Source organism: Ovis aries, chromosome 17 (assembly GCF_016772045.2).
Source record: "Ovis aries strain OAR_USU_Benz2616 breed Rambouillet chromosome 17, ARS-UI_Ramb_v3.0, whole genome shotgun sequence".
Lineage (NCBI taxonomy): Eukaryota > Metazoa > Chordata > Mammalia > Artiodactyla > Bovidae > Ovis > Ovis aries.
Genome location: NC_056070.1, coordinates 44,672,228 through 44,697,333, shown reverse-complemented (window position 1 = coordinate 44,697,333; position 25,106 = coordinate 44,672,228). Strand labels below are relative to the sequence as shown.

General features: G+C 59.3%; 1 protein-coding gene across 35 annotated transcripts in view; it reads left to right on the top strand.

The window, feature by feature from the left end:
- FBRSL1 (fibrosin like 1) overlaps positions 1-25,106 on the top strand; it is an 84,036-nt gene that overhangs the window by 50,273 nt on the left and 8,657 nt on the right. For 13 of the 35 annotated variants that reach the window (XM_042234457.1, XM_042234461.1, XM_042234459.1 and 10 more), the window contains 8 exons: positions 1,094-1,123; positions 19,418-19,463; positions 21,964-22,279; positions 22,390-22,610; positions 23,346-23,414; positions 23,583-23,782; positions 24,487-24,537; positions 24,735-24,830. In XM_042234457.1, the coding sequence (XP_042090391.1) occupies positions 1,094-1,123; positions 19,418-19,463; positions 21,964-22,279; positions 22,390-22,610; positions 23,346-23,414; positions 23,583-23,782; positions 24,487-24,537; positions 24,735-24,830 (1,029 nt within the window). Of the gene's footprint in view, positions 1-1,093; positions 1,124-19,417; positions 19,464-21,963; positions 22,280-22,389; positions 22,611-23,345; positions 23,510-23,582; positions 23,783-24,486; positions 24,538-24,734; positions 24,831-25,106 lie in introns of all 35 variants that reach the window. The other 22 variants (XM_042234464.1, XM_042234463.1, XM_042234462.1 and 19 more) reach the window with 5 other exon arrangements.

Here is a 25,106-nt window from a genome sequence, read left to right as displayed (position 1 = left end):
ATACCAATCCCTGTTGCCACAGGTTCCGGGTTGGGGTCCCCACCGTCCCCAGGGTCACTTTCCCACCGCCGTGAAGCCCAAGGCAGGCTGGCACAACTCTATGAACTCTCACTGTACCACTCTAGCCCTTAGCCTAGGGCATAGAGGGCGTGTGCCCCACTGCTGAGTGGGTCTGGGGTGAGCTCCCCTCAAGAAGCAGCATGTGTCTGGGGAACACCCCCACATGTCTGTCTGCCAGGGTCCCATGAGCCTCCTGTGAGTTCCAGGGAAATTTATTTTCAGCGGTATAATTCGCTTGACATAAACACGTCACAATTACAGCTGCTGGGAAGAGCTTCTTTTTCCTTTATATTCTTTCAGGGGGGAAATTGCTGTGATTTCTAGAGCAGCCTTTCTTTTTAGAGCTCTATGCTTACTGGGAACTGAAAACAAAGATGTATTTACACGATTGTCACAATCTCCTTAACCAGCTGCTCTCACATGTGTAGCAGTTTCTACTGGGGCGTCTGCAGGGGCTGGGCAGTGGGAGTAGGCGTCCCTGGTGCCCCCGCCCTGCCCCTGCCCTCCTGTTGCTCCGAGGCTGAGCTTTCACGTCTCCCTCCCCTGAGCCCTGGTCCATGGGCCTCATAGCCACTCAGGAGCCCCTCTCATCTCACCACCCCCCGCCCCAGGGAGCTCAGCACCTGGGAGAGGACCAGAGGGGAGTGGGGTTTACTCGATGTGTTTCCTGGGGTTACCTGTTGGCTCTGGGCCCGCTTGGGCCTGGGACGGTGGCTGGTCTGCGTCTCCCCGGTCATGTGTTCTCCTTTGTCTCACTTCTGCCTCGCCTACACCCGTGCCCTTCCCCCGCACCAGGGTCTCAATGGAGCTCTGATCCAGAACTTGCCAGGGGCCCCCAGATCCCTCCCAGCTTCTGGTACGTGGGTCCCTGGCTGGGGCCACTCCCACCCCAGACCCGAGGCCCCGAGTCAGGGTGGGGGTCTGCCAAAGCCACCGCCTCTGGCCCTCCCTGCCCCCAGCCTCACCTCACCCAGTAGCAACTAGCCTGCCTACGGGACACTGACTCCCCTCTCTCTCTCTCTCCCCTCTGCAGTGTGACAGCGAGAGCGACGGGGATGACAAGGTAAGCCGCAACCCCCTACACACACTTCACCTGCCCCTCCTGCTGACCTGGCTTCCTGGCAGGCTGGGTCCCAGAGACCAGGCAGAAAAGTTGTGGTTCTCCTGTGGGGCATGCGGGGGCTGGGGGTGGCCTCCCGGGTGTGGAGGTGCCAGCCTGGCCTGGCTGAGGAGGCCAAGGACGTCATGCTGGGGTGCTGCTGAGGCTCCCTAGGACTGCAGGACCGTACCCCAGCTCCTGGCCTGTCTGCAGCTGTCAGTCCAGGGTTCCCTGGGATGGGAGCACCGTGGGCAAAGCAGGGGCCACGCTCTGTTGGGCCAAGTGCAGCCCCCAGTGTTTCCAGGCTGGGGGTTGTAAACATCACCCCCAAACAGACACTTCTGCTAATAGCAGCAGCGCCTGGTCCCTCGCAGTCCCCCCAGCCCCTGATTTTCAGGAACAGTGAAGTTTCCACTGTCTCGGGGTCTGTGCAGTGGGGAGTTAGCATAGGGCAGCGAGGGGCCCTCCCACGGTGCCACCGTCCTTCTGCACTCCTTTCCACAGCGCCTCCCTGGGCCCATGAGATTCGGGAGTCCTCGGTCCTGGTTATCCGCTGGGCCCTGTGTGTTCTGGGGGGCGGAGGAAGAGCTCTTAGCTCAGCAGCTGTTTGCAGAACACCTACTGTGTGCTGAGCTCTGTGGGCAGGGATACAGTTGGGGGCACCACTTGGGACTGGCTCTCAACTTGGAAAAACAGCAATGGGCATGAGACTCAATGGGTGCACACACCTGGCACTCACTCAAAGCACCATGGGGCAGGACCTGCCACTACCCGATGCAGATGTGGCAGCTAAGGCACAGAGAGGGTAAGGAACCTGCCCAAGGCCACACAGCTGGAACCCAGGGAGTCTGGCTGCACCATCTTTGGTGGACAAGTGAACAGCCCACCTGAAGAATCTTAGGTGGTGAGACTGGCAGGAGGTGGCCACACTGATGCGATGGAGCCCCTGGCCCTCGGGGTGGGGCCCAGGGGCCGGCACTGAGCACCATGGGGGACGTGTGTCCAGGCAATGAGGGCAGTGTGCGTAAGGGCACTTGGTGAGAGGCGGACGGGAGGGCTGCTGAGTGCTGTTTGCTGAAGGTTTTGTGAACTGGAGCGTGGTTCCATTAGGAGGTCTGTGCGGTGTGTGGCCATCAGTTGCCACCTCCCTGGTGTGGCCTGGCCTGCCTGGACTGGAGCTGTGGATGGACAGACGGCCAGTCTCTCTCCTGCAGGCTTCACGCTTTAGCATAGCTCAGCCTGTAAGCAGGTGAGCAAGTGTGGAAAGGATTCAGAGGCTGCCTGGCAGGGTGAGCAGAGTCAGGGCAGGCCTGTAGCGCACACCTGGGTCCAGATGACAAGCCTCATGGCAGGCGTACTGGTCTGGGCCGGGCGAGTAGGGCAGGGGTGGAGAGGTGGAGGTAGCAATGGGAGTCACATGGTGGATAGAGGAGGGGCGGGTGTGGGCACGGGGGAAGTCAGGGATGTGCTGTCCAAAGTGAGTTGGCCCAGATGCCCTGTGGGGTCACTGTGGTCTAGACCATCCTAGGAAGGTGGCGAGAGGGCAGGGCAGCTGGGAAGTGTCTCTGGTCGTGGATGCCCTCCCCTCAGCTGTCCTGTGAGCGGACAGGGCATGGTGGGCGCTGGCGAGGTGAACCCCGGGCCAGGTGCCGCGTTGCCACAGGCGCTATCACTCCTGATGCCTTTAATGAATTAGATTATAGCACCTGGGAGAGGGCTGTGTTGGCTTGTTGCCCTCAGCACCTCCTTTCATTTAAAACCAACTTGCAGGAAAAGTGCTCTGAAGCCAAGGGCCCTCTGAGGGAGGGTGTGGGAAGGGGGTTTTGGAGACCCTGAGGCTCCTGACTGCACCTTCCAGAGCCGCCTGGTCAGCGCTGGCCCTAGCAAGGTTCCCCCTCCACCCTTTGGTCCACCGTCCTGCAGGAGGCAGGACCCTGGGAGTGGAGACCAGGGGCTGGAAGGGCAGAGCCAGGGCCCAGCCGCACATGGCCGCCACGAGCACCCACACCGAGAACTGCACAGGGCCATCGGCTCCAAGCATCAAGGCCGGCGGGCTGTGACCGAGGGCGCTCAGAGGGCCGTGGCTTTGGCTTCCTCTACACTCACACCCACCCTCGAGCTGGCCCAGAAGCTCACTCTGGCCAAGTCTGGGGGTGGTCTGGAACCCGTGGTTCTTCCTGGCGATTCACTGTGCAGCCTGAGGGAAGAACTCCACTCTGGGAGAAGTCCAGGGTACGAGTCCCAGAGCCCTCTGTTGGCAGGAACTGGCTGGGTTCTGTGTTGGGCCTCAGGAGGTCCTGAGGAGGAAGGGCTGAGTCCAGCCTTCCTCAGGCTGACTGGGCCGGCAGTGGCAGGCCCTGCATGCGCTGCACGGGTGATGCGGGGACACACCCAGTCCCGCGTGCGACAGCCCCTGGCTCTGTTGCAGGGCTGGCCAAGGTCAGAGGAGGGAGAGGGAAACGCCCACTCTCTGCACCCCCGTCCCCCCACCGGCTCCATGACTGATGGGGGCTACAGTGAGCGAGTTAGCACAGAGTGAGTAAGCCTGTCTGCTGCTGTTCGTAAGGAGACGCGTCCTCAGAAGTGGACAGAGCCAAGTCATGCTTTAGAAAGCCCCTTGGCTGGTAAGCCAGAGAAAGGTACAGGTTTCCTCCCAGGTCACCCAAGTTTGCCTTCTCCGTGAGCGTGTGGGTCTCCTGTGACACTCGAGTGTGTCCCTGGGCAGCTTGAGTTGGAGGCCAGAGGCCAGGGCTGAGATTCCATGCAGCTGACAGCAGTGCCACTCAGCCTAGGCTGGAGGGGTCCTGGACGGAGCCCCATGAGCTGCCTGATGGAGGGGAGGTCATGGGGCTTTGCAGAGTGATCACCTAGGACAAGGGCTCACTTTAGGGCCCAGGATATTCACCAACCAGTATGGCTGAACCTTGGTATTTCTGCCCGTGGGACGGGGATGTGCATGGTCAGGACTGACTGGGCCCTGGATCAGTTAGGAAATTCATTTACTTCTGTAATGGAAACTGGACTTAACAGGGGCTTAGTAGTTTCTTTTTCTCACCTAAAGGCCTGGATGTCGGCCTTCTAGGTTGGCATGGCCCGTCTGCGGTCATCAGGTTCCTCTTTCTACTTGGCATTCTTGGCAAGTGGCTTCTTCCTCATGAAAGTGTTAGTCAATCAGTCATGTCCAACTCTTTGCGACCCCATGGACTGTAGCCCACCGGACTCCTCTGTCCATGGAATTCTCCAGGCAACAGCACTGGAATGGGTTGCCATTCCACTCTCCAGAGGATCTTCCCAACCCAGGGATCATCGAACCCAGGTCTCCTGCATTTGCAGGCAGATTCTTTACCATCTGAGCCACTAGGGAAGCCCTTCCTCATAGTCACCACTTAATCCCCGGGGGCAGTTCTAACACCAGCCATTTCATCTGCATTCCCTCTTCTCACACCATTGATCTCACAGAGTGACTGATCACCTCCACGGTGAGACAGGGATGATGTTGGTGCAAAGTATCCAGTGGAGCCGAAGCAGAAGGAAGGAGGGGATGAGCTCAGAGGGGTCACGATGTAAAAAGTAATCATGGCAAGAAGTTCAACTTTTGTTCCAAGCCCTATGGGGAACCACCATCCTGAGAGGTCCCTGCCACACAGCCTTACCCTGGCAGTGCTCCCTGGGGACATTAATTATGCACCAAGGGTATCAAGTGTGGTTCAGACTTCTTGGTTTCCTCCGTGGCAGGGACACCTGGTTACTCAAGGCTGTTTGGTTCTGAGTCGAGGTGGTGTATGGAGAGTTTGGATAACCAGAGAGATCTGAGTGCCTTCTGTCGTTTGCCCGAGCTGGGTTTCTGGACGATGAGTAACTTCCTCTGGAACCATCAAAAAGCAGGCGCAGGTCAGAGGGCCCTGGCAGACACTCACCTGGGACCTCAACCAAAGTGACCATCTGCCTCCCCACCTCAGTTTGGCTGGCCTGTGGCAGGGCCCCCTCCTTAGAGCAGAGAGAAGGCCTCTGCCCCCGGCAGCGCTCCGACTGCTTTCCTCCAGGAGCAGAGCCAGTAGGAGCTGGACGGGAGGAAGGCCACGTGTCTCCATAGCATGTCCAGGATGGCCTAAGTCCTGCCTTTAGCAGTCTGCAAGAGCATGAGCGGGACAGAGGACAGCGTCCACTTACAGCAGTGCCCTGGCCCCGCCCGGAACCTGGCAGCCAACAGGCCAGGGGCAGCTCCCTGCGCACCCACGGCGGTGCCTCCCAGGACAAATTGGAACAAGCTTGACCTGTCACCTTCCTTGGTGCAGAGCAGATTTGAAGCAGCTGGTTGGAAGCCACCTGGGCTGCTCTCAGAGGAGGGGTCAGTGAAGGAGGAGCAAGCTGGGCGTGCAGGTGGGGCAGGAGAGTGAGAGGCTGCAGCCGATGGAGTCTGTCCATGCTGACTCACCCACGTGCTGGGTGCTGACAACGCCATGGCAGGCAGGGAGGGCGGGACGGTAGGAAGGTCCAGGGCCCATCTCTCCTGGCCAGTTTGCTCCAGTATCTGAGGCCAGATGGACCTGTCCCTCCCACCTTGCCCCCCACCCCGGGCTCCTGCCAGCCCACCTGCCCCTCCTCATCAGCCTTGGGCTCTGCCTCTGGCTCCAGGTGCAAACACAATAAGGACATTGTGCCTCCCAGATACAGACAATCAGAGACCAGCCCAGCCCCTGAGGCTGACACCCAGACAGACAGATGGAAAACCTCTCCACCGCCTTTCCTTCTGAGGGACCAGGCCCTGCCCTGGGGGCAGCCCATGCCCCAGGCTTCAGGCCCCCCTCACCGCCCCAAAACATGTGGCTCCCCCTGCACATAATCTCCCACATGCTTTGCCATGCTGCCCCCAAGTCCTGCTCTGGGCACCCGACTGCTGGCGGGGAAGGTGGCCGTACTGCCAGGAGGCTTTGGAGCCTGGCGGCCAGATGGCTGTGGTTGGAGTCTAACTGCTTTTTTATTGGAAAAATATGGGGTGAAAAATTGTGTGGGGCTTATTAGGCAACCCGTTGGCCTGGCCAGCTGCCGTCTGCCTGAGCGGCTCAGTGAGGTGGCTGGCCGGCCAGCACCTAGCGCTCTCTGGAGGGCTGTCTGTCTGTCTGGCCTGTCTGCCAGGCTCAGCGCCCCCATCCCCGACTCTACCAGGACATGCTCCCTGTGCTGGGCTGCAGAAACAGGACCTGGGAGGGGGCAATCAGGCAGCTGGCTGGAGGGCCTGGGGCCCTCTTGAGGCCCAGACTCCCACAGCCAGCCCTCCACCCCCTGAGCCTCGGCTCTTTGCTAAATGTTGTCAACTAGGCGTCATGGTGGTTCCTGCAGCCTGGGGTTGGAGGCAGGGATTCCAGGGGTTGGTGCTGGCTGCTGAGGTGGTCTGGCCAGCGTCTCAGCCCCAGCCCCACTCTCACCCCCACTTCAACTCCCACCCCTTCTCCCACCCCAGCACATCCTCTTCCAAAGCCCCAGGTCAGCCTCGCTGCCTCTAAGCCCTGAGTCCGCAGTGAGCACAGACCCCAGTCCAGGCTCAGCCTTCTCTGAACCCCCATGTTTTCATCTCTGAAATGAGGCTTAGCAGGTCTACCCCTTAGGTCCCCTGTGACGACAAGGAAAGGGCACACAGACATGACACACAGCAGCTCAGACAGCGCCTGGCTTGCGTCCCTGCTGCCATCACAGGGCACCGCCCCTCTGGCCCTGCCACCACTACCATGGCCATCCCCGGCTGACACCCTCTGAGAAATGCTCAACACCCAGTTCCCGCAGGATGCCCTTGCTTGCCCTCGGATCACCCCTGCTCACAGAGGTTTTCCTCCGTATGCCCGGCCCAGCCCCAGTCTTGAGAACACCTGCTGGAGTCCGTAGGAGGCTCACCCACCCTCTCTCCTAGCCGCTGCCCCCCCTCCCAGGCCAGATGCTGTGAGGACAGAAGCGCCCGGAGCTAGTGCTCCTCGGGTGCCCCCGCCTCAGCTGGAGCAGGGCGACGTCACAGGGGTGTCCTCACGAGGGTTGGGAGGGGCTGTGCACCGGGACCTAGGGCTGCTCTGCCCAGAGAGTCTTCCCACGGGTCTGCCCAAGGAAGAGCCTTTGGCAGTTTGCTCTCTGAGGGTCTTCGGCTGGAACTGGGGGCAGTGCATAGATCCCAGCAAGGACTGTGATCTGGTGACTAAAACATAGCCCATACCTCCTGGGCCCTGCCCACATTGGTTAATTCTGCCCCAGCTAACCCTCTGAAGTGACGTCTGTTCTACAGCCCAACCCACAGCGAGGAGCCTGAGGGACCGAGTGAGGATCTGCCGGGACTGGAGTCCCCAGGGAGAGTCAGGCACTGTCAGGCTACTGCAAGGCTCCTAGCAGGCGATGGCGAAGCCTGGGCCAGAGGTGCAAGGGTGGGGTGGTCCTTGTGTCCTACAGCTGCCGCAGCAAAGCACCAGTGACCTAAAGCAGCTCAAGTTCATAGTTCAGGAGGTCGGAAGTTCAAAATGGGTCTCCTTAGGCTAAAGTCCAGAGACCCGGGGCCCTTCAGATCGCCACATCTGCCCTGCTAGCCTCAGAGGAGGCCTCCCTGGGCTGGGGGCACCCCGGGCCTGGTGCAGACGTGCAAGGTGGGTGGTCTCTCTACCTTGAGGCAGGTGGGGAGACTGGTGGGAACCATGGGATTCATCAGGACATACAGAAGGCCAAGCACACAAAACAAGTGGATGCTTTCAGACACAGTCAGAACTTGAGAACAAATAGGGTGGATGGGGCAGGGGTTAGAGGTAGACCGAGACAGCCCATCCCATCCCCCTAAACTTGAGGCCTCTCCCTTCACACCCTGACCCTGCCACAGAGAAGAGGTGGATTAGCGTCCACAAGAGGGCTCCGCCCTGTGAGTCCCGTTCCCTACCCCCATCCCACCTCCACCCCTCAGTAGGACCAGAGGCATCGCCCTACTCGATGCCTCCCACCCCACTAAGGGACCTGCAGACCAGACCCTAGTCCCCAGTCCCAAAAGAAAGGGCTTTGCAGTTATTCTGGCTGAAAAGAGCCAAGCCTGCCTCCTGCCTCCACCACTTCCTCCTGATACACAGAGCTCATGGCTCCTGCTTCAGACACTGGCTGAGAATGCACTGCCCTCAGGGATGGGCTGGTCAGGGTGCCCACCGCACGCTCACTGGACTCAAGCACTGCACACTGGGTGGCTCAATCCACGGCAAGTTACACTCTCAGGGTTCCAGTTACGGAGACTGGGGCCTAGAATCAAGGTGTGGGCAGGGCTGTACTCCCTCCGGAGGAGCCTTCCTGCCTCTGGTGGCCTCAGGCTTCCCGAGCTGGTGGAATGGCTCCCATCTCCGCATCTGCGGTCACGCAGGCCCTCACACCCCCATGACTGTGTCTCCTCTGTGCAGAAAAAGGCAGACATAGGACTTGGGCGCCCAGTCTAGGATGCTTACCTGGAGGTCCTGGATCCCACCTGCCAAGACCCTCATTCCAAATATGGCCCCATTCTGAGGTCCTGGGTGTGCGTGTCTCTGGGGGCCATACTCAGCCCAAGGCAGGGTGCCCTGTCCTCCTGCCCGCAGCCACCTCGTGGACAGCACGAACTGCAGAGGACTGTTGTGGCCACAGTGCCGAGGATGGCAGAGGGGCCGCTGCCTTAAAAGCTCCGCTGTGCATCCCCTCAACTGTAGTCCCAAGCCCATCACCAAGCTCCCTCCTCCAGCGCTTTCCGAAGGGTCTTCTTGATTGCATGAAATCTCACATCTCTGGCACAATTTGCATTTACCCCCTTGTAGCTGTTCTGCACTGGATTTCCTTTTTCTGGTCAGTGAGGAGGGCAAGCCAGCACTGAGTGGGATCTTAGTGACCTTCTGTTGCTCAGTCACTATGTTGTGTCTGACTCTTCGGACGCCATGGACTACAGCCATGTCCTCCACCATCTCCTGGAATTTGCTCAAGTTCATGTCCATTGTCTCAGTGATGCTCTCTAACCATCTCATCCTCTGCCGCCCCCTTCTCCTTTTGAAACCTTCAGTCTTTCTCAGCATCAGGGAAGTATTGAAGCTTCAGCATCAGTCCTTCCAATGAATATTCAGGGTTGATTTCCTTTAGGATTGACTGGCTTGATCTCCTTGATGTCCAAGGGACTCTCAAGAGTCTTTTCCAGCATCACAGTTCAAAAGCATCAATTCTTCGGCACTCAGCCTTCTTTATGGTCCAACTCTCACATCCATACATTACTGGAAAAAACCATAGCTTTGGCTATACACACCTTTGTCGGCAAAGTGAGGTCTCTGCTTGTTCATACATTTTATAGGTCTGTCGTAGCTTTCCTTCCATGCAGCAAGCTTCTTTTAACTTCATGGCTAGAGTCATGGTCTGCAGTGATTTGGGGGCCCAAGAAAATAAAGTCTGTCACTGCTTTCACTTTTCCCCCTTTTGTTTGCTATGATGTGATGGAACTGGACACCATGATCTTAGTTTTTTGAATGTTGAGTTTCAAGCCAGCTTTTTCACTCTCCTCTCTTAGCTTCACCAAGAGGCTGTTTAGTTCCTCTTCATTTTCTGCCATTAGAGTGGAATCATCTGCATATCTGTTGTTGTTTTCTCCCAGAAATCTTGACTCCAGCTTGTGATTCATCCAACTCACATTTCCCATGATGTACTCTGTATGGAGGTTAAATAAGCCAGGTGACTATATACAACCTTGACGTATTCCTTTTCCAGTTTTGAGCAAGTCAGTTGTTCATGTCTGGTTTTAACTGTTAAGTCTTCACCCACATACAGATTTCTCAGGAGGCAGGTCAGGTGGTCTGGTAGTCCCATCTCTCAAGAATTTTCCACAGTTTGTTGTGATTCACACAGTGAAAGGCTTTAGCATAGTCAGTGAAGCAGAAGTAGATGTTTTTCTGGAACTTCTCTGCTTTTTCGATGATCCAGAAAATGCTGGCAATTTGATCTCTGGTTCCTCTTAGTGAACATTTGTAGATCTTTCTGGCCTTTGCCTCTTTCCCAACCCTGGATGACCGACAGGCCCAGCTAGTATGGACCCTCAGCACTCTGCCCCGCCCTCCATGCCCTCCCCTCAGCTGAGCCTGCCAGCCTGGCTGAGAGGATCCAGGTTCCAGTCCACACCCATGAACTCCCTCTATGTGAGGCCACGCAGCTCCTTGGCAAGAACTAACTAAGGCAGGGGAGCTGGGCCCAGGAAGCCTATCCCCCTCCCCCCAACCCCCAAGCCACACTGGCCTCCTCACATACACAGCGCCCTGTCTTGGCAGGTGTTCCTGTCACATGGCCCATGGGCCTTCATCTGTAGCGCCTGTATCCACATGCCCCACTGAGAGAGAGCCACGAGGGAGTGGGCAGGCTGGCACCATCTTGGCCTAGCAGAGGGGAGCCCAGCGACTAAGTGGCAGTGGGGTGGGTACTCCTAGTGCCTCCCAGTTGTGGGTGGAGCACCGTGCATGGACCCCGTGACAAAGCCTCCGCATGCTCTGCGCAAGGACACCAGACACAGAACGTTGGTTGCTGACCTCCGAACCCTGGGTAACCGTGCTGCTGACCACAGGCCGCAAGTGGATTACATCTGTCTGGCCTGAAGGTCTGAGAGACATCCCTGTGCTCTCCAACGGCTGCTTTCATTCTTCCTGCTAATCTAGTCCCACTCCATTTCTTTCTAGATTTCTAACCCCATTAGGTCTTCTCAGATCATACCACTCTCCTTTCTAAAGGGACTTAAAGATGGTCCTGCCTAAAGTCTGGTTTTCCTCCCAAACCAGAGGATGGGGCCAGGATTGCAGCCTTTCCAAGGACTCAGTGCTCACTTTGGACTTAAGAATGACATTCGACGTGAAGCCGTATCATTACGGGAAGATGGGGTCTCCGCCAAGGTTTGAGGCAGCGGTAGGAGAGGCCCCAAGACAGGAACCAAGGGGGGACATTGAGACCTTGGTCAGACTCAGGAGCTTGTTCTACCAGGTTGATGAGGCTGGGCTAGGGCTGGCGAGTCTCCTAGCTGCTCCCACTGGTTCCTGGCACTGGCCCAGCCCTCAGTTCCCACCCGCTCTCCCCACCTCCACCCTGGCTCCTAGAACCTGTTACAGCCAGGGGTGGGGTCTCCAGGTAGCTGAAGAGGCTGGGTGCAGCCTGGCTGCTCATCTGTAGGACACATGGCAACGGAATGCCTTTGGGGGCCCAGAGGATTCAGCTGCTTAGTTGGGGATGGTGCCTGACCTGGTGCACCAAGGTCACCACCTCGGAGCTCTAAGCTCCGTCACCAGCTACTGGCTGACATCTCCCATGGAACAGTCCCTGTCCCCACGTCTGGAGGGGTCCCGCCCCTTTTCATCCCCACACCTGCTTGTCACGGCAGCTCCTAGCCCAGCTCCTTGCACCCCACCCAGCCCTGTGATGGCTCCTACAGCAGGGCCTTCTTAATGACCTCATCATGTCTGTATTCCTCAGACTCCACACACACCTCTTCCTGTCACTCAGCACAAGTGCCGGAGCTCTGTCATGGCCTTGAGGCCCTGCACCCCCACGCCACCTCTATGGAAGGCCCTGCCAGGTTGTTCCAGCCTCAGGGACTTTTACACTGGCTGTGGCCGCCCCAGAGGACTCTTCTACAGACCTCCCCTCAGCTTGGCCCTTCTCCTCTTTCAGGTGTCAGCTCAAATGCCCCTCATGGGAAGTCCCCCCCAGGTGCCATTCAGAGCATGTCACCCTTTACTGCCTGCCCACCCCATCTGACTCATTGCCTGTTTCCCGGCGTATTGCCCATCGCTCCCACTAGGCTGAGGCTGACTCAGGCCTGCTGATGGCGCCTCTGGGCAGCTCTGGAGGCCCAAGGGCTTGTTCTCCTGCATACCATCCCCTCATCGGGGTCCTCAATATGAGGATAGCTACTGTGACAGATTATCGCAAACTTGGTGGCTGAATACTACACTGTTAACCTCTCAGTCTGTGGGAGTCAAGTGGACTGGGGTGGTCCCTCTGCAGCTCCAGGAGAATCCATCTGTGGTGTTTCGGAGCTTGGAGAGGGGCCCACACTCCTGGCCCCTTCTTTCATCTTCACAGCCAGAAGGCCAGCGTCTTCCTACCTCCCCCTCCCACTAGTAAGGACCCTGTGATTAATGTTGGACCATAACGAGGACTGTGTGCTGAAAAATTGATGCTTTTGAACTGTGGTGCTGGAGAAGACTCTTGAGAGTCCCTTGGACTACAAGGAGATCAAACCAGTCCATCCTAAAGTAGATCAACCCTGAATATTCATTGGAAAGACTGATGCTGAAGCTGAAACTCCAATTCTTTGGCCACCTGATGTGAAGAGCTGACTCGTTGGAAAAGACCCTGATGTTGGGAAAGATTGAGGGCAGGAGAAGGGGGCGACAGAGAATGAGATGGTTGCATGTCCACTGACTCAATGGACATGAGTGAGCAAACTCCAAGAGATAGTGAAGGACAGGGAAGCCTGGCCATGGGGTCACAAAGAGTCAGACACGACTTAGTGACTGAACAAAAACAATATGGGGTCATCTCCCCATCTCACAGTTAATGGATGACCAGCCTTAATTCCACTTTGCTATGTAAGGTTCACAGATTTACAGGCTTAAGGCCCTTTTGCCGCTGACCCCAGAGAGGTACATAGGGACACACCACTGCATGAATATCTTCCCCTTTGCTACCAGAGGCCTTGGAGCTGGGCCGAGTACTAGAGCCCAGCTGGGTCATGGTGCGGTGAGCATCGGAGCACACAGGCCGGCAGACCTCCCAGCCCCCAGCCTGAGAGTCTGGATTTTCCCACCAGAATCCCAAGTCCTAGGTCCAGCCTCTGTTGCCTTCCTGGAGGCAGAGCATGTTTTGGCTAAGCTCACAGACCCCACGGTCAGACTGCCAGGGTTCAGATCCGAATTTTGCCACATACCAGCTCTGTGGCCTCCAGCAAGTCACCTCACTTCTGTTTCCTCATCAACATAATGGGAATGACTATAGTCTGTCCTCAAAGATAAGCATGAGGGCCCAGTGATTTCATGGTTGGAAGCCATTCAGCACAGTGCTGCCTGACACATAGCAAGGGCCACATATATGCTATTTTTATGGCAAGAAACTGAGTTTGGAGGTATGGTGTTTTAGGGGGCAGGGTAAGGGGTAAATTGGTACATGTAAATAGTAAGTAATTCTACAGAGCAAAAGGACTTAAAAGCCCCACCTAGAGGCTGGCACCCAGAGAAGGCAATGGCACCCCACTCCAGTACTCTTGCCTGGAAAATCCCATGGACGGAGGAGCCTGGTAGGCTCCAGTCCATGGGGTCACTAAGAGTCGGGCATGACTGAGCGACTTCACTTTCACTTTTCACTTTCATGCTTTGGAGAAGGAAATGGCAGCCCACTCCTGTGTTCTTGCCTGGCGAATCCCAGGGATGGGGGAGCCTAGTGGGCTGCTGTCTATGGGGTCGCACAGAGTCAGACACGACTGAAGTGACTTAGCAGCAGTAGCAGCAGCAGAGGCTGGCACCACTAGCCATTTGTTCTGTAAGGTTGGAGATTTCTTGCAGGCTGTGCAAGTGCATGTGTTTGCCAGTGTTTTGCCACCTTTTGAAAAGGGGGGCGCTGGCCCAGCCTGCACAGCTTCTGGAACTGGTTCCCATGGTCCCAACTGAATGGCTGCGCTCTTCCCTCCTGAAAGGACCCACCTCTGATCGTTCAGGGGCAGGTAGGTATCTGCAGGCCCTGATCCTGGGCTGTAAGCTGTGGGTCCCTGGATGCCTCACCAGAACTGACACCCTAGTGCCCCCAGTCCCACAGCAGCTTAGAGGTGGGGCTCCCAAACTCTTTCCACAGCCATTCCATCCCATTACTCTCCATGGATTTCTTTCCTTTAATAGCAAGTTTCTTGATTGGGAGTTGTGCTGCTGGCGTCCAGGTGTTGCATCTGTGTGCTGTGGAGTGGAAGGTGCTGCCCCATACACCTGGATCCATCTGGGGCATTGGTTGCTTAAGTCGTGTCTGATTCTTGTGACACGATGGACTGTTGCCCACCAGGCTGCTTTGTCCATGGGATTTCCCAGGGAAGAATACTGGCATAGATTGCTATTTCCTTCCCCAGGGGATCTTCCCGACCTCGGGATGGACCTGTGAATCTCCTGTGTCTCCTGCATTGGCAGGTGGATTCTTTACCACTGACCCACCAGGGAATGGCAACCCACTCCAGTATTCTTGCCTGGAAAATTCCATGGACAGAGGGGCCTGGCGGGCTACATATAGTCCATGGGGTCGCAAACAGTTTGACAGGATTGAGTGACTAACACGTGTACTCGACTTTCTAAAGGGGCAGTTGTTCCCCCTGGATCTCAATTCTTTTGGTCCACGGAGTGGCTTGGTGGCCCCGGGGTAGTAGTCAGGGTTGGCATATTCCGTGCATTTTGCAATTACAATAACTACTGGGACCTCTTCTCCCACTTTGCATCCCCATTTCGCCGATGGTGAAACCGAGGGCAGAGCTTACGTCAGACAGATGTGGGGGCTCTGTTCTTCCTTCAAATCTCAGCTGCTTGACCTCGCGGCTCGAGTTTTCTCCTCTGTAAACCGGGCGTAGGAACCGTCCATATTCGTTGCCGTGAGCATCGGAGTTGTCAGCCCTTACATAGTACGGTATAGCTGGCACCGCGCCCTGACCTGGTGGAGGGGATGGCACGGCGATTGCTTGAACCCAAACCTGCTGCCCGGCGCGGGCAGATCCACGCCTCGGGGCTGGATTAGTCGGGCCTGCCCGCGCCCCGCCCCCGCCCCGCCCCGCCGCGCTCCCTGGCCGCCGCCTGCGCGCCCGCCAGCAGTGCGCCCGCGGTCGCTGCCGCCGTCTCTGGTCCCCGTGCCGTGCCCGACGGCGCCCGGGACTCCAGTGCGCACTGCGAGCATCCCGGAGCGCGCCAAGTCGGCGTGGGGATCATGCGTGGCCCGTGCGCCCCCGGCCTGGGTTCCAGCTAGGCAGGGCGCGACGGGAGAGGGGCCACCTCGACGGTCCAAGGCTGGCAGGGGCCCGCGCTCGGCCGCGGCCGTCCATGCCGCCCAGCTTCGTCTCTGGCTGTGGTCCGAGGACTAGCGGCGATCGTCAGCAGAGCGCGCGGGACCCAGGGCGCGCGCGCGGTGAGTGAGAGATGGTGACTCCGGGGAGGCACTCGGGACTTTGGAGGCCGGGATTGAGAGAGCCGCCGCCGCCTCTAGAGCACCGAGAGAGGCCCCCGGCGCTAAGCTCATTCGACTCACGGGAGCCGGGCGCGCGGAGAGCCCCAAGTACCTCCGCCTGCGCCCCTGGGGCGCACGTGGTGGCAGACCCGTAGAGGGTCCCGGGCCTCGGCCAGGGCGCAGGGGGGCTCGGGGCGTAGGCTGGGCAGGGCGTTGGGCCGGTGGCGGGGGGCGGGGGGGCGCGCGCCTTTGTCTACGCCCCGGCGCGGGCTCGGCCACCCGGGTTCCCAGCGCCCGTCGCGCTCACCTGCCTGGAGTTGGAGCTCTTTGTCTGGGGCGGGGCGCGACCGGAGGAGGTTGTGCCGCGTGTCTGGGCCGAGGCTGCCCGGCAGGTCGGATCCTCGCAGACAAAGCGCGCCTTGACCTCCGCCCGCAGCTGGGATTGCCTACCTCTGGGGAGTTAGTCCTGGCCCTGACGCTCTTGGTACCGAGCTTGTCCCCTCCCCTTACAGGACCTCTAACCTGTACTCTGGCCGAGGTGACCCTTTCCTTCCACCCCTACACGGGCTCAGTGCCAGGGCGGGAGGATACCCGCGCTGCCTGGGTCATGTCCCTGTAGCTAATCCTCGGGAAGTTATTAGCACGGGTGTAGTGGTTGCGCTGGGACTGCTAGCCTGCCTTGGGTCAGCTGGCCGGCTCCAGACCCCTTATCCTGGAAGGAAAGTCACTGAAGGACCTCGACCTGGGACATGTCCCAGCAGTGGCTGGCTTTGTACCTGTGCTGGCAAGGGGGCTGTAGCCTGGGCCGCGGCCCCAGATATCCTGGGGCCTGAGGATTCCTGTGTTTGTTGAGAGCCTTCTCCAATGGGCGTGGTTGTGCCTAGCCAGGTGTCCAGGCCCTTGTCCATGATCCCTCAACTTCCTTGACCAAACTTTAACTTGAGCAGTGTGGTGTGGGGAGCAGATAGGGAGGGGAGAATGGCCAGCCCACTGCCTCCTGCTTTTGCCTGGGCACCGTCCCAGGGGTCTCCAGGGCTAGGGAAGACCCTCCCCCATTGCTGCTGCTCGCCCCCTCCTCCACTCTCCCCTCTTTGCTCCCTTGACTTTCCCAGGGTCTGGGGCGCCACCTCCTGGCTCTGGAAGCTGGTGCTCCAGCCTGGGGCCTTGAAGTGAACCGGAACTGGCCTGGCTGGGCCTCCTTCTGGGCTGGGCAAGGGCGCCTGCAGCCTTAACTGAACTTGCTGCTCACCCCTTCACCCCTAGTCTGGGACCTAGGACAGTCGTGCCCCACAGAAACAAACTCGTTTTCTCAGAGTGATGCCTCTGCTGTTTCCTTCCCATACTATCAGCCTTGGTGGGATGGAGATGCCCTGCTATATTGGAGGAGGGGGTTCCAGGGAGGACTGGCACAGAGGGTGCTGCTGAGGCACCACCTGCCAGGAGGTAGCCCCCCCTTCCCCATCCTGGTGGCCCAGTGACCACATCCCTGGAAGGTAAATGGTAGCTTTGAGACTCAGCCCTTTCGCTCATTTGTTTCACCTGCTGAGGGCATGTGATCAGGCACCGCAGGAGGTGCTGGGGACCCCTGTGGGCTGCTTGCACGGGGCCAGGCTCAGGGGGGCTGTCAGGGCCGCAGGTAGCAAAGACCTTCAGGAGGGTGTCCTCGGCAGAGCCCAACGGCGGCCCCTGCTCCTGTTCCTCTCATCTGGGGGGTGCCGAGTGCCCTCTCATGCCTTCCTGCTGGTGCAGGGCAGCAAGCATAGAGGATTTAAACCTGCACCAGCAAGGGAGGCACCCTCAGACTGAGGGGGTCTGGGACGGCCCGGAGGACTCGACCGAAGTCCCTGGGTCAGGGCTCAGGCAGGCCAGCTGGTAACAACCTTTGGGGGCTGGGGGAGAAATGCATACTGTAGTTTGAGGCTGTAGGAAGGCGTTGGACTGTTTTAAGTCCCGGGGTGACTTGTTCTGCTTTGGTTTTGGAAGATAGTCTCGGCTGCTCTGTGGAGAACTAATTGGTGAGACTGTTAATGAGACCAGCTATTAATAATAATTACAGCAGCTGTATGGCTTCAAGTGCGGGTGACACCAGGACCCCCTCCTGGGGTCATGGTGAGGGTCCAGTCCTCTGAGGCTGAGGCTCTGGGAGGTCTTTGGGCCGGCCCTGGGAGTCCAGGAGGGTACGTGGCTTGTGGGCCTTCATAGGAGGATACAGGGCTCCAGGGACACCTGACATCACGCCTGGACACGCGCTCATATCTCCCAGCAGAGCTGGGGCCACGCCTGGTGCCGAGCGAATGGGCATGAGGTGTCTGCATCCAGGCCCTGAGGGGTGGATGGGCACCACTGCTGACCCCGCCATCCTGCCCCTCAGACCCCCTGCTCAGGTGGACTGCTCACCCCTGTGGGGTCTCCTCAAGTGAGGCACCGATCCAGGCGTTCTGACAGCTGCTGTTCACCACGCGGGGTGCCTTGGGAACCCATGGGAAGAAGTCACAGCCACAGCCTCCCTGCTGCCCCCGAGCTCCAGTGGGGGAGGAGCACCCTCGCAACCACCCTCCACACCGGGGCCCCCCAGGTCTAGTGCCAGTCCAGCCTGAGGCTCAGTGAGCCTGTTTTTGGGCTGTTTGTCACTTGTTTTCTTTGGGATGTGGGGTTTCTGGGCAGGGTTAGGAAGGTGACCCCACCCTAGCACGAAGTGCAAAGGGGCACAGCATTCACGTGAAGGTGTCACGGTTCACTCTGCACATTTCCATCAGCAGGTCTGGTGTGACCCTGGCCCAGGGAGCTTCTCCGAGCAGCTCCCACCCTTTCCCTGCAGACCTGGGCTCCAGCCCGCGTGGGGCCTCACTCTGCCTGAACTCTTGTATCTGTTTACCTGTCATGTCTGTTCTTGCTTTCAATTCTTTGGACAGATGCCCACAAGTGGGATTGCCGTATCACATGGTAGTGCTGTGGTTAGTTTTCTGAGGAGCCTCCATACCGCTTGCCACAGCGGCAGCACCGTTTCCCATTCCCACCAGCAATGCACAGGGCCACCAGTTTCTCCGCACCCTCACCAAACCCAGGCGTTTTCTGTCTCTTCTGACGGTGGTTATGGGGCACAGGGGGGCCTCATGCGCCTCGGTACTCAGCCACCCCACCCCCAGGAGCAACCACTGGCTGCTTTCTCCCCAGGGAAGTCCAGGGCTGGGGAGATGCGAGGATGGGTGAAAGCGGAAGAGCATGTGGGTTCTTTTTGGGGTGCAGAAAGTCTTCTAAAACAGGTTGTGGTGATGGTTGCTCACAGCTCTGTACTTTCAGTGGGTATGTTGTATGGTGTGTGAATCATATCCCAGTAAAACTGTTTTAAAACACCACCAACTAGAGAGACAAGATCTGCTAAGAACAGCCTTACGGGCCTCTGCCTGTAAACCAGTGTGAGGGCCACGTCCTCATCCTGACTGTCCTCACCAAGGTGCTGTGCACACACGGGCCTCTCCCCAGGAAGGGAGAGGCTGAGCTGGGTCAGGGGGTCCACCAGAAACTGCCACATTCCTTCCTGAAGCACGTTGGCCCCCACTCAGAGGGGCCCACTCCACCCTGACACTCAGTGCATTATGGTGGCTGTGGTCCCCAGGCCTGTGACTCAGGCTGTCTGAGGCCTGACAGGTGGTGGCCTGCAGCCTAGGGGCGGGGGGCATCCCCACTCTGTTCCCCCCACCCTGCTGCCTCCAGTGCCAGGCCCAGGGGTGCCTCCAGGTTCCTGATGCTGGCTCTGCAGGGAGGCACCCAGGTTCCCCAGTCCTGGCTCCCTACCCAGCAGGGCCACTGAGCCCCTACGTCCCTGCTGAGGGCGGATCCTTGGGTCCCTGATCACAGGCCGAATGACCTGTGTCCAAGTCTGCCGGACCTGGGTGTGGTCACGCTCCTACGTGGGGCCAATGGGCACAGAAAGACGTGTTCTGCCAGGCTGGGTAGCCCTCACATGCACTGAGCCTGCCCAGACCTGTTCCCTGGGTGCCAGGGGCAGGAGGTAAGGGCCAGGTTCATCCCAGCCTTGAAGGTCCCTTTGACCTGACCCGCCTCTCTTTTTTCCAGGCATCTGTGGGCTCCGAGAAGCTCTTTGCCCCAGCAGCCGATAAAGGTAAGTGTGTCTCTGGACTCCATGCCTCTAGAAAAGCACAGGACACACTCCTGAAATGAACTGGAGGCCCCATGTTAGCTCTGTCTTGAATTTCAGGTGCAAAGCCTGAGGCTAGAGTTAGGTGTTCCCATTACTGAGGGATACAAACCACAGCCACAAGAAAACGGGGAGCTGGGAAGAGGACCGGTGTCTCACCCAGAGCCACATAGATCTGGAGCGGTGGTTCCCAAAGTGGGTGGGGGGGTGTCCCTGTACCCCTTGGGGACCATTAGGAATGTACTTTCCCAGGCCCTTCCCAGGTTCATGGAGTACATGCTATAGGGATGGACAGCAGCTCCTGGCTTGTGAAGCGTCCCTGCCACAGTGTGGACTGGCCCCCATGGCTGCCACCACACGTGTGGCTGTTTGTCTTAACATGAGACAGACTAGACTCACTCCTCAGCCACACCTGGGCCTTAGCCAGTTAACGCCGAGTGGGACGGCACAGGTGCCTGGCACCCCATCATCAGAGAAAGCTCTTCTGGCTGGCACCATCCCATCGAGGCCAGGATAGCCCTTTGTAGCCCAGCCTCTTGGTCGTGGCTGTGGCCCAGAGTGGGTGTCACTGGACCCAGCACAGAGAAGGAGTCTTTTTGCTTGGGAGGCTCCCTTAGGACATGACTACACAGAACAGGCCTTGGGGTACCCAGTGCACCGCAGATCCTGCTGGCCTGGTAGCTGGGCATGGCCTGTACGTGCCTTTAGCTCAGGAAGCCCTTTCCTCAAGTCAGGCATTGCAGCAGAGCCGACGCCTGCTGAAGAGTCCGGGTAAGGAGGCCCACCAGAGGCTCCTTGGAGCCAGGCATGCTCAGCTGACATTTCAGACAGAATTAGTGTAGGGTGTTACCAGTTGGAACAAATGAACACAAACCGCGTGGCTTTAAACAACAGGCTCATAGTTCTGGAGACTAGAAGTTTGGAGTCAAGTGTGTGCAGGGTTGTGCTCCCTCCAGAGGCTCCAGAGGAGGAGTCCCTACTGCCTCTTCCAGCTCCTGATACTGCCTGCAAATGTGGGCATCCCCAGGCTTCTGGCTGCATCCTTGCCATCTCTGCCTCTGTCTTTATGTGGCCCCTTTCTCTTCTTGTCTCTTCTAAGGACACCGTCACTAGATATAGGCACCCTCAATCCCCGATTCCCAGTTGATGTCACCTGGAGATTCTTAGCGTGATTATGGCTACCAAGACCCCTTTTCCAAAGAAGGTCACAGTCCCAGGTTCTGGAGGTTATGATTCAGCAGAATTCAGGGAATCGGGCAAGGCTTTGAGGTGTCCAGAGAGGTGCAGAGTTGGAGGGGGGTGATCAGTGGCAGCGCTCATGGTTTTGTCAGTGGCAGGAGGCTCTAGAGATTCCAGGACTCTCCAGAAGGGCTGGGGTCATGTCCAGGTCTGCATGGCCCGTGCCTGCCTCTTTCCGTTCTGATGGCTGCTGTCACTTTGCAAGAGCCTTGCGTGTGGAGAAGTGAGTGAGACAGGAGGGGAGAGAGGGCCAGCCTCCCCGGGCAGCTGTGAGCACGTGGGCTGACAGCTTCCTGTCCTCCTTGCAGGAGTGGTGGCAGTGGCCTCCTCCTCAGGTTTGTTCCTAAGCAAACAGGCCCAGGGCAGGGAGGTGTTGCCCTAGCAGAGGAGACATCTCTCTGCCAGCCTGGGTTATGGGTTACACTGTCCTGCAGCCACAGGGGAGGCTGTGGCCAGCGTGTCACTCTGCATGGCTGCCACCTGCATGGGCCCCTGGGCCTGGAGAAGGAAGTGGAGTCAACCAACAGGCCAGATGAAGCAACCACATTCAGTAACCTGAATTTCCACTCCTCCTGGAAAACTGGGATGTCATCCCCTGAAGGCAGAGCTGCTCCGATGGGTGGTGGTGCCTCCCCTGGCCTGAACACATGCTTTCCACCTGGCCCCTTGGCATGTGACCTGAGGCTTCACTCGGAGCAGCTTCAAAAGGAGGGTTTGGAATGAGCAAGTGGACTTGCTGATGGCCCAAAGGCAGGCCTGGAGCTCGGGAGCAGAGGCTCTGGGTGGTGGTGAGTTGAGGCAGCCACTTTCTCCCGACAGACTAGGCAAGGCTGGTCATCCAGAAAGTCTCCCCTAGGGTGAGGACCCAAAAAAGAGCTTAGGCCCTGGGTCAGTCGGGTGGGTCAAGAATGAGCAGCCACTCACTCAAGTGACTCTACTGTGGTGGGAGATAGGGCGGCAGAGCTTGGAGCCCAGTGCCCAGATGGAGCTGGCGCTCTCACACATTTGAGTCTCCCTCCATAAAATGGGGTCATAAGAGCCCCTGCAGTGAGATGGCCATGAGCAGGAGGTGCAGGGCACACCTTGGTTGGCCCTCCAGACAGGTAGCCTCCCCGGGAAGCAAGGGGTGGGTTATACCAAGGTGTTGTGGGCAGGGGTTCTGCGCCTGGTTCCCCTTCAGAAATGATCCTGAACCCCAAACTCACCTCTGCCACTCTCTCCACAGGCCCCACGCTGGGCGAGAAGTCCGAGGCCAAGACCGGGGCAGCGCCCAAGGTCTCGGGTCTCGAGCGCAGCCGCGAGCTGAGCACCGAGCCGCCCTTCTTGGCCCCCGTGCGCAGCCCCGCGCCGGTCTTGCCCTCCGCCAGCACCGCGGCCAGCCCGCTGGTCAAGAAGGAAGCCCCGGCGCTGCCCCGCCTTGCCCCGCAGCTGCCACCCGCGCCCTCGCAGCCCCGGGCCCCGCTCCTGACGCACGTGCCTCTCCCTCCGGGCGCCTTCCCGGGCCCCGGCCCGGCCGCGCACAACGGCCTGCACAGCCTCAGGTGGGCACAGCCTCAGGTGGGCATGGGGCCGAGCCTGCGCGGCCTCAAGCGGGCGCGGGGCGGCGAGGAGGCGGGGCGCGCGGCCGGGCACTGAGCGCCCCTCCCTGCAGCAGGAGCAGCAGCGCCAGCAGCGGTGCCAGCCTGGGGCTCGCGAAGCACGCGTCCCTGTCGCCTCACGGGCCGGGCCCCCACCTCTCTACCTCACACTTGGCGCTCCGCTCGCAGGCCCAGCACCAGCACCACGCGGCGGCCATGTTCGCCGCGCCCCCGACACTGCCCCCGCCCCCGGCGCTGCCGGCCAACAGCCTGGTCATCCCAGGACACCCCGCCGGTAGGTCTGGGTGCCGTCGGTGGGGCCAGGGTCACTGTCTGTTCCCTCTCCACTCTGGGCTCCTCATCCGTGGGCAGGGAGGGACATGGCCCCTGGGGAGGAGGGCTTGGCCTCCGAGATACAGACTTCTCTCCCACCTGCCCCTCCAGATCACCCCCAGCAGGATAGCAGCGCCCTAGCAGACCACTAGTGCAGGGTAGGGGAAGTTTCTTGCCAGGGCCTCGGTGTGCACACACAGATACATGGGTGCACATACGTGTACATGGACACACACTCCCTGCTCCATTCTGAACCCTTGCCAAGCCTAGTAGGGCAGTTGGGAGCCAGGAGTTGGTATAACTTGGAGCTGCTCAGTTGTCACTGCGATGTGGGCTCCCAGGGCCAGCTGTGTGTCTCTTCCCATCCCTCAGTCCCTAGGCTGCTAGAGGGGTAGGGGTGAATAGGGCTGAATTGTGGGGTAGAGGGGCCCCAGATGAACTGCAGCTAGCCTGACCTCTCCCTTGCTGCTTGATTCCAGCAAGTGCCCCCTCATGGCCAAATCTTAGGTCACTTAAGGATTTTTCCATGGGTCTCCAATTATTTTCTAAAAGTCTGAGCCCAGGTCAGTTGGGGGCACTTAAGTGCCCCAGACTGGGACCAAGACAGTGGTCTGGGGGAGACTGGGATGGGCAGGGCTACCCGACAGGGCTGTCTCGGGCTCCCAGGGTGGCTCACCGTGTTCTCTCTTGCCTTTAGATGCCAGCCTGTTGATCTCATTCAGCCAGCCAATCATGTATTGCCAGCCTCATTCGGGGATTCTGATTGGTACTTGGTCACAGGCACCTCTCTTACCTCCACCCTGGGGCCCGCACGTAGCGAGCGGCCACCACGGCTTGGCCTGCCGAAACCGGGAGTGCCAGGTGACTATCCGCCTCGCCCCGCCGGGAGCCCGCGGCCGACGTGCCTCTCTGTCTCTCTCTTTTTCTCTTGTAGATCACGAGCTGCTCAGGCAAGAGCTGAACGCGCGTTTTCTGGTCCAGAGCGCCCCCCTGGGCCCGGGAGCTCTGCTGCGGGCGGAGTTCCACCAGCACCAACACACACACCAGCACACACACCAGCACCAACACACATTCGCCCCCTTCCCTGCCGGGCCGCCCCCGCCGCCGCTCCTGCCGCACGCCGCACCCCCGCCGGTGCGTAGGCTGCGCGCCGGCAGGCGGGAGGGGGCGGCCCGGGCGCGGGACGCGCAGCAGGCACACGCAGACGCTATCTGCACGCATGCAGCTGACACCGTCCCGCACGGTCCGTCTGTCCGTCCAGCCTCTCCTCTGGTTCCCCCCAGCCCCCACTCCCAGGTCATCCCATGAAGCTCCATGCCCTAGGCTTGGGCGAACACCCCTGCCCACATGACCATGGGGCCAGTTGTACCCATGTGGGGTCCTCAGCGTCTCAGTTGGCAGCAAGGCAGCAGGTCAGGAGGACCAGGACTAGGGGCCATGCAGATCAGGACTCTTCCCATGTTCCTGAGCCTCAAGATCTCATCCCCAAGCCAGCTGCTGTGGGCAGAGTTTCCCCTCCCAGCTTTGCTTTGGCACTGGCCAGTTAACAGTGGCCTCAGTGTACCCTGCAGCTTGACCACCAGCCCTGGGCTCCAGGCCTTACCCTCCCAGTCATGGCTGCAGACACCCAGGTGGGTGAGTCTGCACCTTCTATGCTGAGGTCACTAGAACAGGGAAGAGCCATGGGCCAGCACCCTCAGGGAGCCTGGAGGACAGCTGGCTGGAGGCCGCCAGCCTCATTCTGGCGCTCCCTGGCCTGGCAGTGTGGGTGGGTGCTTGGCCAATGGAGGGCATCGGCAAGGTTGGGAGGCCTCACTCTCTGCCTCCTTCCCTTCCAGTTTGACAAGTACACGCCCAAGCTGGACAGCCCCTACTTCCGACATTCCAACGTGAGTGTCCCTGTGTGCCTTGGGATCACCAGGCAGGGTGGGGGGTGTGGAGGTCAGACTGCGCCTTGTCTATGTAGCCTCCCACCTAGTGCAGGCGTGGCAGGCTGGGGACCAGAGGGCCAGGCCCAGCGCCCCTGCCCAAGACGCCCAAGTGCCCGGCGAGGCCCCTGGAACACCCCTCCCACCTTCTCTTGCAGTTTTTCCCGCCCTTCCCTCCGGCCGTCCCAGGACTGCCCGCCCTGCTCCCACACCCAGGCCCCTTTGGATCCCTGCAGGGTGCTTTTCAGCCCAAGGTACCAGCTGCTCCCAGGAGGGGGTGGGCATGGGCAGGGGCTGCAGGACCGCCCCCCCACAATCCAGCATCTCTCAGGGCAGTCGTGATCCCAGGTGGCATCTGAAGGGCCTTCACCCGAGTGCAGAATATCCTGACCTTCAGGGCCAGGAGAGCCTTGCTTCACTTGTTCTCTCCTCAGCTGGGAGCACTCAGGGTTGGGGGGTGGGAGGAGCAGTGCAGAGGAGCAGAGGTGGAGTGTGGACAGCAGCTGTCCAAGGCTGTGCGCACTGCAGGA